General features: G+C 41.5%; 1 protein-coding gene across 3 annotated transcripts; it reads left to right on the forward strand.

Moving 5' to 3' along the window:
* Positions 1-2944: 2944 nt before the first annotated feature.
* Positions 2945-14744, forward strand: RBAK (RB associated KRAB zinc finger). 3 transcript variants are annotated; one of them, XM_075527555.1, is made up of 5 exons: positions 2945-3421; positions 4484-4542; positions 9015-9141; positions 9324-9419; positions 11723-14741. In XM_075527555.1, exons 2-5 carry the CDS (start codon positions 4528-4530, stop codon positions 13624-13626), a joined length of 2142 nt encoding a protein of 713 aa, XP_075383670.1. In that variant the 5' UTR covers positions 2945-3421; positions 4484-4527; the 3' UTR covers positions 13627-14741. The 3 variants fall into 3 exon arrangements, with proteins under 3 accessions (XP_075383670.1, XP_075383669.1, XP_075383671.1); XM_075527554.1 differs by having other exon boundaries at positions 2946-3713; positions 11723-14740; XM_075527556.1 differs by having other exon boundaries at positions 3345-3483; positions 11723-14744.
* The last annotated feature ends 329 nt before the right edge of the window (positions 14745-15073 follow it).

Here is a 15073-nt window from a genome sequence, read left to right on the forward strand (position 1 = left end):
AGCCTTATAAAACCCCCTTGCCAAACCATTCACTGATTGTGTTCCATTATGTATTTTCCCACAATTGTGGGGCAGACAGAAGCTCTGGTGCATACTTGATTATGCACTGATGAATCAAGGACATGGCCCTCAATCAATGTTCTCGGCACAAAACAGACCCAAGAAGCTAAGACGTGCCTCTGGAAGAAAGTCCACAGATGTATGCATAACACGGTCTTGCCAGAAGCACTGCCATACATTAGATTAAATTTCCAGGTCCAGCTGCCATTTACCAGACGTTAGGAGCCCTGGTGGTGTAGTGGTTACACGTTGGACTGCTAACCACAAAGTCAGCAGTTTGAAACCACCAGGCACCAGGCTTTCTACTCCTGTAATGAGTTACAGTCTCAGAAACCCACAGGTCTCCCCTGTCCTGTAGGGCCACAATGAGACAGCACTGACTCCACATGAGCATGAGACAGTTTTGGGTCCTAAATCCAAAAAAACACTCACTGCCATCAAGTTGATGTCGACTCATAGCAACCACACAGGACCAGGTAGAACTGTCCCTGTCAGTTTCTGAGACTGTAACTCTTTGCAGGAGTAGAAAGCCTCGTCTTTCTCCTGTACCACCCACCTTGTGGCTAGCAGTCCACTGCATAAAGAGGCAGTGACTTGGGTTGTGAATTATTGGAGAAAAGCATGAGATGTATGGAAACCAAAATGGGATTAGCAGAGGAAATGAGTTTCCGCATGATTTAAGTTATCATCTAGAAGCAAAACAAAATGAATGAGATACTAACAGGAGAGAAATAAGCTTCCAAGGGGGTTAAAAAGAACTATGGAAGAAGTTGGAGTGTGGCTAGAGAGAAATGAAAATAGGACCAGTTTTAAAGGACCAAGTGTGGATTGAGCTAATGAAAGGAAGTCCTGCCCATTGGAGTCATCGACGGTTTGCTTGGAGTAAAGCATCTTCATCACCGTGAGGCTCTGCTCAGGCCTGCAGAATGCCAAGCTCTGAGAGGTGGTGACAGTGCCCTGGTCTTTCTCTCCAAACTGAAAGTTTCCATGTGAAACCACCAGAGGACAGGCTACAACAGGGGTCGCTGGGCCCTCCTCCGGAGATTCTGACTCAGGGATGCAAGGGTGAAGTTTGAGAGACTGCGTTTTTAAACTGGTTTTCAGATGACGCTGATGCAATCTGAAGCACACCTTGAGAAGCCAGTTATACAACAAGGATTGGCAAACTATTTTGCAAAACCGTTAGTGCAGTGGTTCTCAACCTTCCTCATGCTGCGAGCCTTTCATACAGTTCCTCATGTCCTGGTGACCTCCCAACCATAACATTATTGTTACTACTTCATAACTGTAATTATGCTACTGTTATGAATCATAATGTAAAAATCTGATATGCAGGATGTATTTTCATTGTTAAAAATTGAACATAATTAGACATAATTAAAGCATAGTGATTAATCACAAAACAATATGTAATTATAGATTGTGAACTATTTATGTGTTTCCGATGGTCTCAGGCGACAGGTTGAGAACTGCTGAGTTAGTGCCTATTTTAGGCTTTGCCACTTCAGCTCTGCAGTTGTAGAATGAAAGAACCTAATAATAAAGAAACAAATGTGGTATTACTCAAAAAAAACTTTATTCATGGGCACTGAAATCTGAATTTCATGTACTTTCATGTGCTATGAATATTATTCCTACTCACTCCCCTTCCCAGCCACTTAAAAAGATAAAAGACACTCTCAGATTATAGGCAGTGAGCAGGTTTTGCCCAGGGGTCAAAGCTTATTGCCCCTTACATTTGAAACTTCTCATTAAACACTGTTCCCATTAAGGAAGCTGCTACGTATCTTTCATCTTGTCAGAGATATTAGCCTATGAAACCAAAAAAGACATAGCAAGTAGAGGAACAAAGAATTCCAAATAAATATATTAAATGATCTCTATTTATAGACAGCATGATTGCATATCTAGAAAACTCAAGAAAATCAATGAAACATACCCTAAGAGCAAAAAGAGAATGAGGATACAAGCAAACATGCAGAAATTGTTACCCCAATAAGCTCATGCTATCTGAGTCACAGTGATCCTCTAGGACAGAGGAGAACTGCCCCTTTGGGTTACTGAGACTTTAAGTCTTTACAGGGTAGACAGCCTTGTCTTTCTCCCATGGAGCCAGCTGGAGGACTCCAAATGCTGCAGCGCAATGAACAAAGCCCTCCTCCACCTGAGCTCCCTACCATTAGAGGTCAATAAGCTATGACCCCTGGGCCACACCTGCTAGCCATACATACAAACAATAACCAGTTAAGAAATGTTATGGTAGAGAAGACTTTATTACAATAACAGCAAAAAGTAAAACAAGCAAGGCACAACGTTAGCGTGCACAATCTTTATAAGAAGTCAAACTTAAAACACATTGGAAATATTTAAAATTATACCAAATAAAATGGTAAACTTGGATAAGATGCATCAGCAACATTTGAAAAACAAATCATTATTTTCCTAAGTTACGTTACCATTTTAATGGATTCCAATACACATTCTAAGAGATTTAAATTTTTGCTGCACCTGAGCAAGTACATTATGAAGCTCATATAGAAAACCAAAACCACCAATATCCAGAGAAATCCATAAAAAGAGAAATTTTGATTGGATAACCTTAATTAAATATGAACATGCTATAAAACCCTTGTAATTGAAACGGGGCTGGAAAAATATCTAGAAATAGTTCCAACCTTCCTAGCAATTACGCAGCCCTCTCAACCAGTACATTAGAGACCCAGCTCTAAAGAGTGTCGCTTTGCCTTCTGGGAAATGGAGTCCAATTAGTAGTCTCGTTGCCGTGCCAGACCGGGAAGAAGGGCTCCCGATATCCTTGCGCATGCGCACCGAGCCCTGTGTGCGTGGTTGTGCGTGCGTACTGCCGCCGCGCAGCTCTCCCTTCCGGTCGCTCTGCAGGTCAGCGCTGGACCTCGTTCCCAGTCTCTGGCCTCCCGTGGCCGAGAGTTCCGGCGCCGGCGGGTGAGGGCGCCGTCCAGCGGGAGCTGCAGCCGGGCAAGCAGGGACTGTGAGGAGCCTCAGCGGGCCCTCGGACGCGAGCGTTGCTGCCCGCGGCGCCGTGGCCGGAGGGGCCGAGCCGGGCCGTGACGGAGACGGCGCTGGGCGGCGGTGGACGCTTCCCTCCGCCTGGGCCCAGCGCACGGGCCAGACGGACGCCGCGGGCCTGACCCGCCTGCATCGCCAGCGGCCCTCGTCTGCGTTTGTCAGTGCGCCGGCCAAGGCCTCAGGGGCGGTGAGCCCGGGGCCCGCGAGGAGCAATCCAACCTTAGTGGACTTGTCCTTGAAGACCGCGACCCAGCTCCTCGGGAACAGGACACCCTCCTCGGCTAGGAGACCCGGGAGCGGAGGCCGCGCCGGACAGGTCAGCGCCGGACGCCGACCGCTTCCCAAGCCGCGAGGCAGCGGCCCCGCAGCCCCGAAGGGGTAGGTGGTAGCTCTACTGGCGCAGAGCAAGATCCCATGTGAGGAGATTGCAGGCGGTGCGATCAAAGCCCAAACAAAGCAAAACCCACTGCCATCAAGTTGATTTCTAGAGTGGAACCCTGGATCGTGGCGTAACCCCTTGGGTCAACAGAGTGGAACTGCTAGGCAGGGCCCTGGATGTCAGAGTCACTGACGCAGATCACCAGACCTTTCTTCCTCCGTGCTGCTGGGTAGGTGTGAACCACTAAGCTTCCCAGGTCGAGCTGCTTTGCACACTCGGGCGCCTGCACAGTTCACACGTGCAGGAAAAGCCTGCATGTCTTCTGTCTTGCTGCCTCACTTGATAGAGAATTTGGGCCTCAGAACTGGGTGGCTCCTCCAATCTCACAAGGTCTGTAGGTGGGATGGCGCGCAGTAGGAGTCTTTTCTTCTAGGCCAGTGTTCTGACCACATCATCCAGTTTTCTGCCTGTGGTCCAAATGACTTTAAAAACCCCAAAACAAAAACACGGTTACCCTAGTTTTGAGAGCTCAAGTCTTGATTCGTGTGGGCTCTGGTTTTCAGCAATTCAAGAAGACCATAAGAAAATGCATGAGCCGAGACATCGTCTGTACCTTTTATTTAATAAGGAGACACACTTTAAAAGAGGAGGATGCTTTGGTTCCACCATGGAGTTGAACCCATGTAATGATCTGATCATGTTGATATTTTAAACATCCAGTTCAGTGTTTTAGCTCTGCCTCGGTTTCCAGAGGGAGAAAGATGAGGCTTTCTGCCTCTGTAAAAGGTGACAGCCTTGGAAGCCCGCAGGGGCAGTTCTACTCTGTCCTACAGGGTCACGGTGAGTCAGAACTGACTGGGTGGCTTTGAGTTTTGTTTGGAAGTTTCCAAAGGTGATGGTTGTGTTGAGCAGAGTGCTCTGGTGGTTTTTTTCAGGGTGACTCTTGCCCAGGTATGCCCGGTTACTCCTAACTGCACATACTCGCTTTTTCACTCGTAGGTATAAGAGTACAGTTCTCTACACTTTTCCAGAAGCAGCCCAAAATGAAGAAATTCCGGGTGAGTTCTCCAATTTGTTTGTTTGTTTCCTACTTTGTTTTGCGATGTGTTTTAGGGGCTGGCAAGGGTCCATGTTTAAAATGGAAAAGCGGAACGAGTTAAAAGACGGGACGGTAAAAGACAGGTAGTGGAAAAGGCTGGTAGATCTGCACTGAGAATGTTTGGAGTTCACAGGTGCAGGCACGATGACACTTTAGATCTTTTGTATTTGAGCTCTAAATGGGAGTGATGTGCGTGGTAGTCATACAGGTGTTAGTTGCTATTGAGTGGTTGGTTCCGACTCAGAGCAGCTGCCTGAACAACAGAAGGAAACAGTGCCCAATCCTACACCATGCTTACAAGCATTGCTATGTGTGAGCCCATTTCTTGCAGCCACTGTGTCCGTCCGTCTCTTTGAGGGACTTCCTCTTTTTTGTGGACCCTTGACTTTTACAGGCACCGGTCCCTTCTGAGAATGTGTCCAAAGTATGGGAGACCAAGTCTTGTAAGGAGCACCCTCTCTTGTAAGGAGCGCCCTTGCCGTTGTTTTCCCAAGATAAATCTCTTTATTCCTTTGGCAGTCCACGGTACTTTCAGTAGTCTTTACCAGCACCATAATTCAAATGCCTCCGTGTTTCCTAGCACTTGGGAATTTTCTTTATTAAATTCTGGGGTACCTTCCTGTTAATAAACGTGAAGCTATTAAGAAAATCAATTTTAAAATGTTAAGCTTGTATTTGTTCCGTGTGTCACTAGAGGGCAGGCTGCCCAATAAGAACTTGTTGCGTTGTCTTTTTCCAGGACCAAAATAATCACGAGGGCATTTCAGTATTTCACTCTTTCATCCAGGGATGAAACCTAGACCGTGGGTGTGATGGCTTAAAAAAATAAACCAAAAGAAAAAACAAACCACAAAGAAATACAGCCACAACGCTCCTTAGAGGCACAAACAAACAAACCAGGCTCTCTGCCATTGAGTCCATTCTGACTCAATTCTGACTCAAAATGACCCTGTAGCGCAGGGTAGAACTGCCTCTTTGAATTTCCAAGGCTGTAAACCTTTACGGGAGCAGATAGCCTTTAAATATTCTGCTTTAAATGTTTCTGCCCATCTCTCTCCTGTGCCGCACCCCAGAGAACTCAGAAGGTACCCTCTGGAAGCAGTCTCCTCACTCCCCTTTCACAGTTCATAGAGGCGTCCCTGTCCTCACCATGTCCTTGAATAGGTGAGGTCCAGTGGGTGTTACCCAGTCCACCTCTCACCTACCATTCTTCTGCCCTTGGCAGTCACTGCTTTCTGTAGCACCACGCCCCTGATTCTGTTTGCAGTTGCTATTTTCTTCATAGAGTCTTCATTTCTTGACTTTAAAAAATAACTAATGGTAAATGTCTACATACATGTAAATGATAAGGATTCTTCTAAGAAGTGCTAGGGATAAGTCACAGTCTTTCTTAATGTCTCTCATATTCTATCTTAATCTCAGAAACTCCAAACTCACTGCCATTGAGTAGATTCCGACATTCAGAGCATCTCACGTCCCTAAATTCATGTCAGTCCGTTCTTTTTCATCAGCATACAAACACAATCTATACATTGCAGTTAGTTGTAAGACTTTTAAGCCTTTTAACCGTCGTTTTCCCTGCATGTTTCTTTCTTTGTAGTTTTGTGGGGTTTTTTGTTTTTAATGAAAAAACTTGTTTCATCCTGAAGTTTCTCATAGTCTGAGTGGTGTTAATTACATTGACATTGTTTTACGTTTCATCCATTTCTTTATTTCCTGTCAAAAAACCCTCAAACTCGATGCTGACTCCTAGAGGCCCTATAGGACAGAGTGGAGCTGCCCCTGTGGCTTTCCAAGACTGACTCCTGACCAGAGTAGAAAGCCTCATCTTTCTCTCACAGAGTGGCTAGTGGTTTCTAACTGCTGACCTTTTGGTTTGCTTGCAGCCCCCCATGTAGCCACTATACCACCAGGGCCCTGTACACATTGCGAATGGCAGCTAGATCTCCATGCTTAATCTGATGGTTTTCTGAAGATAAACTACTCTTACCTACAGGAAAGACGATTTTCAAAATGTTATGTAGGCTTTTGACCAACCAGTATTTTTGTTGTCTATTTTGCTGTCATTTTGACTCATGGGTTTAAAATACTTTCCAATTGTTCGTTGCAATTATATAAAAACACATCCAATGTTTATGTACTCATGATACTCAGCAACCTGGTTTAAACTCACCTTTTGATAGCTTTTATGCATAGCCTGTCAGATTTCCTAAGGAGGCTTGGTCGCACATTGGTCAAGTGCCGGGCAGCTAATTGGAAGATTGTCAGTCCACACTCACCAGCTGCGCCACTGGATAAAGATGTAGACATTGGGTTCCATAGGATTTAGAGCTTTGGAAAGTCTGTTTGATTCCACTGTCTACTGTAGTGTCTCCATGAGTTACAGTTAACTTGCTGCTAACAGGGTTTTGTCGATCAGATTCTCTATATAAGTGATCGTGTATTTCCAAGTAAAGATAGTTTTGGGTTTTCCTTCCCGATCCGTGTTTCTTCTAAATCCTGCCTCAGTGCACTTGCTAGAACTTCTGATAGAGCAGTGGTTCTTAAGCTTCCTAATGCCGCGACCCTTTCACACAGGTCCTCAAGTGGTGGTGACCCCCAACCATAACATTATTTTTGTTGCTACTTCATAACTGTAATTTTGCTACTGTGATGAATCAGTGACCCCTGTCAAAGGGTCGTTTGACCCCCAAAAGGGTCATGACACACAGGTTGAGAGCCGCTATTATACAGTGTTGAATTGAAGTGGTAAGATCGACAATCTTTTGGTTGTTCATGATCTTAGGGAACAAGCATCCAATTATTCACTATCAAGTATGACAGATTTTAAAAAATTAATTGGGATATATATATATATATATACCAATTATATATGTATATTATATCATTCCATAGTTCAGTCACGACCAGCAGAATTGTATATTTGCTACCACAATCAGTTGTCAGACATCCCTTTCCACATGGATTCCCTCACATTGTTTCCCCTTTACCCTGACACCACCACTGTACCTCCCACCAAATCCCTTATTCTACTTTCCCTCTCTATAGATTCATCAATCCTGAGTTTCATATTTACTGAAATAAAGAAAAGAAAAAAGAAACCCAAACATATAACACAACTTCAAGAGGGTGACCCCAATGACCTAACACCTCTGAGATACACCCTAATATGTGCAAACAAAAATACAGAAAATTTTGGAAACCAGATCAGGTCCAGCATGCATCATAGGGGGCATCTGCTGACAAAGTTTTAACTGTTCAATTAATATATGCCTTTGATCTTCTATACTCAACCCTCCAATGCACAATATTTAGTAACCACTTTCTTCCAGAGGGAGTTTACTGGAGGTTTGTTTTCTGTGTAGTTGCACAATGGCATAGTGTTTTGGGTTTTTTTTTTTGGATACCTTTTATCAGGTTGAGTCGATCTGAGAGATTTTGTGAGGAATGGATGCTGGATTTTGGGATTTTGTCAAATGCTTTATTTAATATATCTGCTTTAAGAATGGCATATTTTTCTTCTTTGTATGTTAAATTGATGTATTACATTAATTGATTTTGAGATATTAAACCAACCTTGCATTTATGGGCAAACCCCATGTGACTTGATGCATTGCTCTTTTTATTTATTGTTAATTTCAACTCGCTAAAATTTTGTTTAGAAATCTTTTACCTCTGTTCATAAAGGATATTGGTCTACACTTTCTTAAAATGCTTTTCTGTCTTTTTTTGTGTCAAAGCAATATTAGTTACTTGAGGAGTATTTCTCTTCAATTTTCTGGAATATTTTGGGTAGCATTGATATTATTTCTCCCTTGAACTTCTGGGAGGTTCTACCAATGAAGCAGTTTGAGCCTGAATTTTAATTTGGGAAAGATTTTAACTATATATTTGATTTAAATAAATCTAATTAAATTATAGATGCAGCTTTTCAGGTATTCTTGTATATGGACTCTGGTAGTTTACATCTTTCAAGATTATCTAAGTGGTCACATTTATTGGCAAAAATTGGTTATATTATGTTATTTGATTATCTGTAGACTCCGTAGTGATGTTATATCTTTTTCCTTCCTAACTTATGTCTTCTTTTCTTGATCAGTTTGGTTCAAGATTTCTCAAAGAACAGGTTTTTGGCATAATTTAAGTATTTCTTCTTTGACCTTTTTTTTTCCTTTCTGCTGTTTACTTTCGTTTTGTTGTTCTCTTTCTGGTTTCTTATGGACACGCTTGTCATCGTCTATTTGAGACAATTTGAGGTCATTTCTTTGGGAGGGCAGGTTTTCTTAATCTATGTATGTGTTGCTTAGGATGCATTATCTTCCCATAATCTTAACATAGAATAAGGTGTTCGTTGTTTGTGGTTAGCTTTGCCAGCGAGCATTGTAAGGTCTCACCAGTGTGCGTGTTTTTTGGGTCGTGGTACTGTTACAGGAGCCCCTGTCTTTCAAGGACGTGGCTGTGACCTTTACCCAGGAGGAGTGGCAGCAGCTGGGCTGTGATGAGAAGATCATATACCGCGAGGTGATGTTGGAGAGCTACAGCCACTTCATCTCACTAGGTGAGGACAGCTTCCTTTCGGTGAAAACTGACAGGTGAATGCTTTTGTCTAAATTTAAGGAAACAGGTGATAAGGAATTCATTTGGGGCAGTAGGGATAACATTTGCACCATTTGTTTTCCCATTAAAAAGTTCCTAAAACTAAGCAGCTGATCCAAGTCCTTCATTATTTCTCATTAACAGGGTTTGATATTACCAAACCAGATGTGATCATCAAATTGGAGCAGGGAGAAGAGGCATGGGTAGTAGAAGGTGAATTCCCATGTCAGAATTGTTCAGGTAACTATCAAAGTTTTTTAATGGGCATCTCCAACCTAAGTCACACCTCTAGAAACCCAGGTAACCCTTTCTCCCCTATACCCATACTCACACTTTTCTTTATCGTTTTTTGTACATTTGGTTCACACCTTCAGTATTTTCCATGATTGGCAAGAAGTCAATCACTTCCTCTTTCTCTAGTATTCTCAGTAACTTGCCTACCCCCGTGCGCACAGCCTGTTTAATTTTTTATTTTTTTAACATTTTATTAGGGGCTTACACAACTCTTACCACAATCCATACATATACATACATCAATTGTATAAAGCACATCTGTACATTCTTTGCCCTAATCATTTTCTTTTTTTTAAAGACTTTCCAGTTTTATTTATTTATTTACATTTTATTAGGGGCTCATACAACTCTTACCACAATCCATACATATACATACATCAGTTGTATAAAGCACATCCATACATTCCTTTCCCTAATAATTTTGAAAGCATTTGCTCTCCACTTAAGCCCTTTGCATCAGGTCCTCTTTGAGCCCTTGATAATTTATAGATTGTTATTTTCTCATATCTTGCCCTATCCAGAGTCTCCCCCCCCTTCTCTGCCGTCCATCTCCCAGGGAGGAGGTCACATGTGGATCCTTGTAATCAGTTCCCTCTTTCCAACCCACTCACCCTCTATTCTCCCAGTATCGCCCCTCACACCCCTGGTCCTGAAGGTATCATCCACCCTGGATTCCCTGTGCCTCCAGCTCCTATATGCACCAGTGTACATCCTCTGCTCTATCCAGACTTGCAAGGTAGAATTCGGATCATGGTAGAGGGGGGTGGGGGGGTGAGGAAGCATTTATGAACTGGAAGAAAGCTGTATTCTTCATCGGTGCTACGTCGCACCCTGACTGATATGTCACACCCTGACTGACTCATCTCCTCCCCTGTTTTTAGACACTCAAACATCTGCCATAAAAATTAGCCGGACACTTTCATGTTCATTCCTTTTATCTTCCATCTTCCAGCTGTGAAACCCCTCAGACTTGTTTCTTGCTCCCAATTTTACTCCTCTCTCCGTGCAATCAGATACTGAAACTGCATTGTGTACTTACAGCCATGCACTCAGTCCCAGCCTTGTAATGTGCCCTCACATATCATTTGAAAGTGCTGATTCTTATTCCTGAAATCCATCCAATTTGATTTGATAATACAGCAGTGCAAATAGGGATTTCTCATGTCCCCCAAATGTTCTTTTATGCCTTGGGATGATGCCCTGTGTACTGTGGATGTTCAGTCAGTGCTAATTTCATGTATGAGTTTTCATTCATTTTCTTGGTTTCCTTCGGAGTGTCCCTGAAAGACTTGTTTTCTTTCTTTCTTTGACATTTTGTTGTCTTTGTACAAGGCCAGGGAAATGATGGGTTTTAGGAAATTTAAGAAAGAAAATTATTAGCTAACCATAATAACCCTTTGGTTTGTGTCATAAACTACGTTCTAAGCAGCTTAACTAAATCAATCTTTTTATAGCTCTAATTCGACACTATTATCTCCACTTCAGATAAGTGAAATTTCATGTAGGTTTCCAAGGTCCTCCATCCAGTAATTTGTTAGAATTTCTATTTAATTGAGGTTACCTTGCTGGAAGGTAATTAATATCCTTAACCACCAGGATGCCATGTACAAATAATGTAGAATTTGGTGGATTTATGTGCAGAATCGGAAAGGGTAAAAGATTTTGGAAGGACCTAAACTAGTGATGATGGTATAGTAATCTTGATAAGCAGTGATAGTTTATAAATTAATATAAATTATAATCTAGTCTTTTTTAATCTTTTAAAAAATCTAGTTGTTCTAGATTTAATTCACACTTTAACATTTCCTTTGAACATCCATCACTCATTGTTTTGTTCTCTCACAGACTATGTTTGCTCTGAGTCCGCTCACATCTGTCTAGATCTAGAGCTATTTCAAGGACTTTGGCTCATTTCATGGATTTGTTTTACCTTTTCTACCAATGTTTTGAATAAAGTATTTTTAAAGTAAAAAAAATATTTGTGTTCATTGTGAATTTACTCTCCCTTTCCCATTACTACTGAATCCTGGCACACCCTTCTCCCTTACTTTTACCTGTGTGTGTGTGATGTGTGTGTTTTATTACACATCAAGGGAAAAAGAGGAATATATGCTTGTGATTATTTTGACTTGTACAGGTTGGCCCAAAAGCCAGTTAGCCTTACAAATAGGCCATGTGAGTTCTGTTCCCATTTTGTAGTTTGTGTGTTCAGACTCACAAAATGTGTTTAATTTTATTCCTTTTTTCAGAAGTCTGGAAAGTTGATGACCTGATAGAAAGAAGCCAAGAAATTGGAAACAAACATTCAAGGCAAGCAGTGGCCATCAACAACAGATTATCGATTGAAGAAAGAGACGATAGGTTTGATAAAACTATAAATGTGGAAGCAAATCATGTTCCCTCCAACATGAAATCTCATAATTGTGTTTCTTGTGGGAAGAGTTTAGAATCTCTCTCAGAATTAATCGCTGGTGATGGAACCTATGCGAAAATGAAACTCGAGTGCAGGGACTGTGCGAATGCGCGTCACAGAGAGAAACCCCGTCCGTTCAGTAAAAGCGGGGAAATCTGCCCTGAAAATGAAGAAAACATTCCTCAGAAAATTAGAATTTTGGAGAAAACCTTAGAATATACTGAATGCCCGGGAACCTTTAAAAAAGAAACGGTTTTCATTCCTCATGAGCGCACTTACATCCGAGAGAAACCCTGTGACTGGAATCATCCTGGACCAGACTTAATCCAGGCGTCAAATTTCAACACATGTCAGCAATCACACATGGAAATTAAACCCTATGAATGCCGTGAATGTGGAAAAGCCTTCTGTAAAAAGTCAAAATTCATTATACATCAAAGGGCTCACACAGGGGAGAAACCTTATGCATGTAATGTCTGTGGGAAATCCTTCAGCCAGAAAGGCACCCTAACTGTTCACCGGCGATCACACTTAGAGGAGAAACCCTATAAATGTGATGAATGTGGGAAAACTTTTTGTCAGAAGTTACACCTCACTCAGCATCAGAGAACTCATTCAGGGGAGAAACCCTATGAATGTAATGAATGTGGCAAAACCTTTTGCCAGAAGACACATCTCACACTACACCAGAGAAACCATTCAGGAGAGAGACCCTATCCATGCAGTGAGTGTGGGAAATCCTTTTCCCGGAAGTCAGCACTCAGTGATCATCAAAGAACTCACACTGGAGAGAAACTTTATAAATGTAATGAGTGTGGGAAATCGTACTACCGAAAATCTACCTTGATTACTCATCAGAGAACACATACAGGAGAGAAGCCCTATCAGTGTAGCGAATGTGGAAAATTCTTTTCTCGAGTGTCATACCTAACCATACATTACAGAAGCCATTTAGAAGAGAAGCCTTATGAATGTAATGAATGTGGGAAAACCTTCAATTTGAATTCTGCCTTTATTAGACATAGGAAAGTACACACAGAAGAAAAACTCCATGAATGTAATGAATGTGGAAAGTCTACTCAGTTTTCAAATCTCACTAAAACAACCAGTTTAGGAGAAAAACCCTATGAATGTAATGAATGTGGGAAAACTGTCCTTCAGAATTCACCCTCTAATGGACACCAGCTACTTCCCAAAGGGGAGAAACCTTATGCATGCAATATATGTGGGAAGTTCTTCTCTGACTTGTCGTACTGCACTGAACATTATAGGAATCATTCAGAGGACAAACCTTATGGCTGTAATGAATGCGGGAAAACCTTTTCCCACAATTCATCCCTTTTTAGGCATCAACGAGTACACACCGGAGAGAAACCTTATGAGTGTTATGAATGTGGGAAATTCTTCTCTCAGAAATCATATCTCACCATACATCATCGAATTCATTCCGGAGAGAAACCCTATGAATGTAGTAAGTGTGGGAAAGTCTTCTCTAGAATGTCAAACCTCACTGTCCACTATAGAAGCCATTCAGGAGAGAAACCCTATGAATGCAACGAATGTGGGAAAGTATTTTCTCAGAAATCATACCTCACTGTACATTACAGAACTCATTCTGGAGAGAAGCCCTATGAATGTAGTGAGTGTGGCAAAAAGTTCCACCACAGGTCAGCCTTCAATAGCCATCAGAGAATCCATAGACGAGGGAATAGGAATGTACTCGATGCTGAAAATCTCTGAAATCCACGATGATGTTAAAAACCAAAGTATAATGAGCATGAGGAATCCAATAGGAAATCAAATGTCAATTGTTTACCCAAGAATTCATAGACAAACCTATCTCTTGAAACATGAAAGCATCATATTCATTTTAATCTTGATATTGCAGAGGATCCTAAGAATGCAATGAGGAAAAACTTCAAGTCCACATCACCCTTTCTACACAAGATACTTTATATAGGAATTCACTTTTTAAAAAAGGTACTACATATCAGGGATTACTGCTGAGACAAAATCTATCAATGGAATGAATGTGGAAAATATATTCTCTTAAAAGTTGTTACAGTGAAAGCCATATTTCATATTTAAATCAAATGCTTAGAGGAAAAATGAAAATCCATTGCCTTTGAGTTGATTCTGACTTAGAAACATGCAAGGACAGAGCAGGACTGTCCATAGATCTTTCAAGGCTGTCAGTCTGCCACATATTCCACAGCACAGCTGGTGGATTTGAACCACGAACCACCAACTTGGTTAGCCACTAAGTACTTAACAACTGTACTACCAGGACTCCCTTACAGGAAAGATTCCAGAATATGTCAACTGAATAAACGTTCATTTAGATAAGTTTATAAATCATCAAGAGCTGAGCATGGGGACAAGGCCACTAAATATGTGGTGGTTCCTTCCATCTTTCAAATGCAACCTAGCAATTCTATGCAAGTTTGGATTTGAATCACTGAGAAAAGGTGTGTCCTCTTTGTTACAATGGCACAATAAATTTCCTACTTTTTAGAGGCATTTACAGATGGTTTTTAATGAATGCCTTATTGGTAGAGAGGACTACGTTTTATAAAGTTTTCAATTACACACGAGAAAATACTTAAAGGGACTATTTTCATAAACAGCTAATTTGGAAGTCTATTTGACTAAGAGAAAAGAAAAATACTTATACTCTCCAATGAAAGTGCCCTATATAAAATATCCCCAATTCATAATAATCTTGTTATTTAATATGTAAATTTGATTTTACAGGGTGCCAATCTTATGTAATTTAGAATTTGCGTGTATATTTTTATGTGACATGGTAACCATTGTGCGTTTCGTATTTCCAATATTTTGGAAAGATTAAAACTTTTAGCAGACATTTTTGATTGATTATTGACCTTTTTCTTGCTGGAAGAATTTGGGTGTCTACTTTCTCATGAATCCTTGAGTCGCACAAATGGTTGTGCTTGACGGCTAGATGGTGTATTGATTATTCCAACCCAGCCAGATGCACTATGGGAAACAAACCTGGCAATCTGCAACAGTAACTGCCTTGAAATCTCTATGCAGCAAGTACACTCTGCACACATGGTGTTGCCAAGAGTTGGAACTGACAGGGAAACAACACAGAGCAATGGCTAATGATAGTGAACATGTTTTCATGGACTTGTTGTCATTTGCTTATCTTCGTTGATGGGCT

This window comes from Tenrec ecaudatus, chromosome 12, assembly GCF_050624435.1.
Source record: "Tenrec ecaudatus isolate mTenEca1 chromosome 12, mTenEca1.hap1, whole genome shotgun sequence".
Lineage (NCBI taxonomy): Eukaryota > Metazoa > Chordata > Mammalia > Afrosoricida > Tenrecidae > Tenrec > Tenrec ecaudatus.

Coding starts and splice junctions, on each gene's coding strand:
- RBAK (XM_075527555.1), top strand. Junction 9,142..9,323: donor CAGCCACTTCATCTCACTAG/GTGAGGACAGCT, acceptor TCTCATTAACAG/GGTTTGATATTACCAAACCA. Junction 9,420..11,722: donor CCCATGTCAGAATTGTTCAG/GTAACTATCAAA, acceptor TCCTTTTTTCAG/AAGTCTGGAAAGTTGATGAC.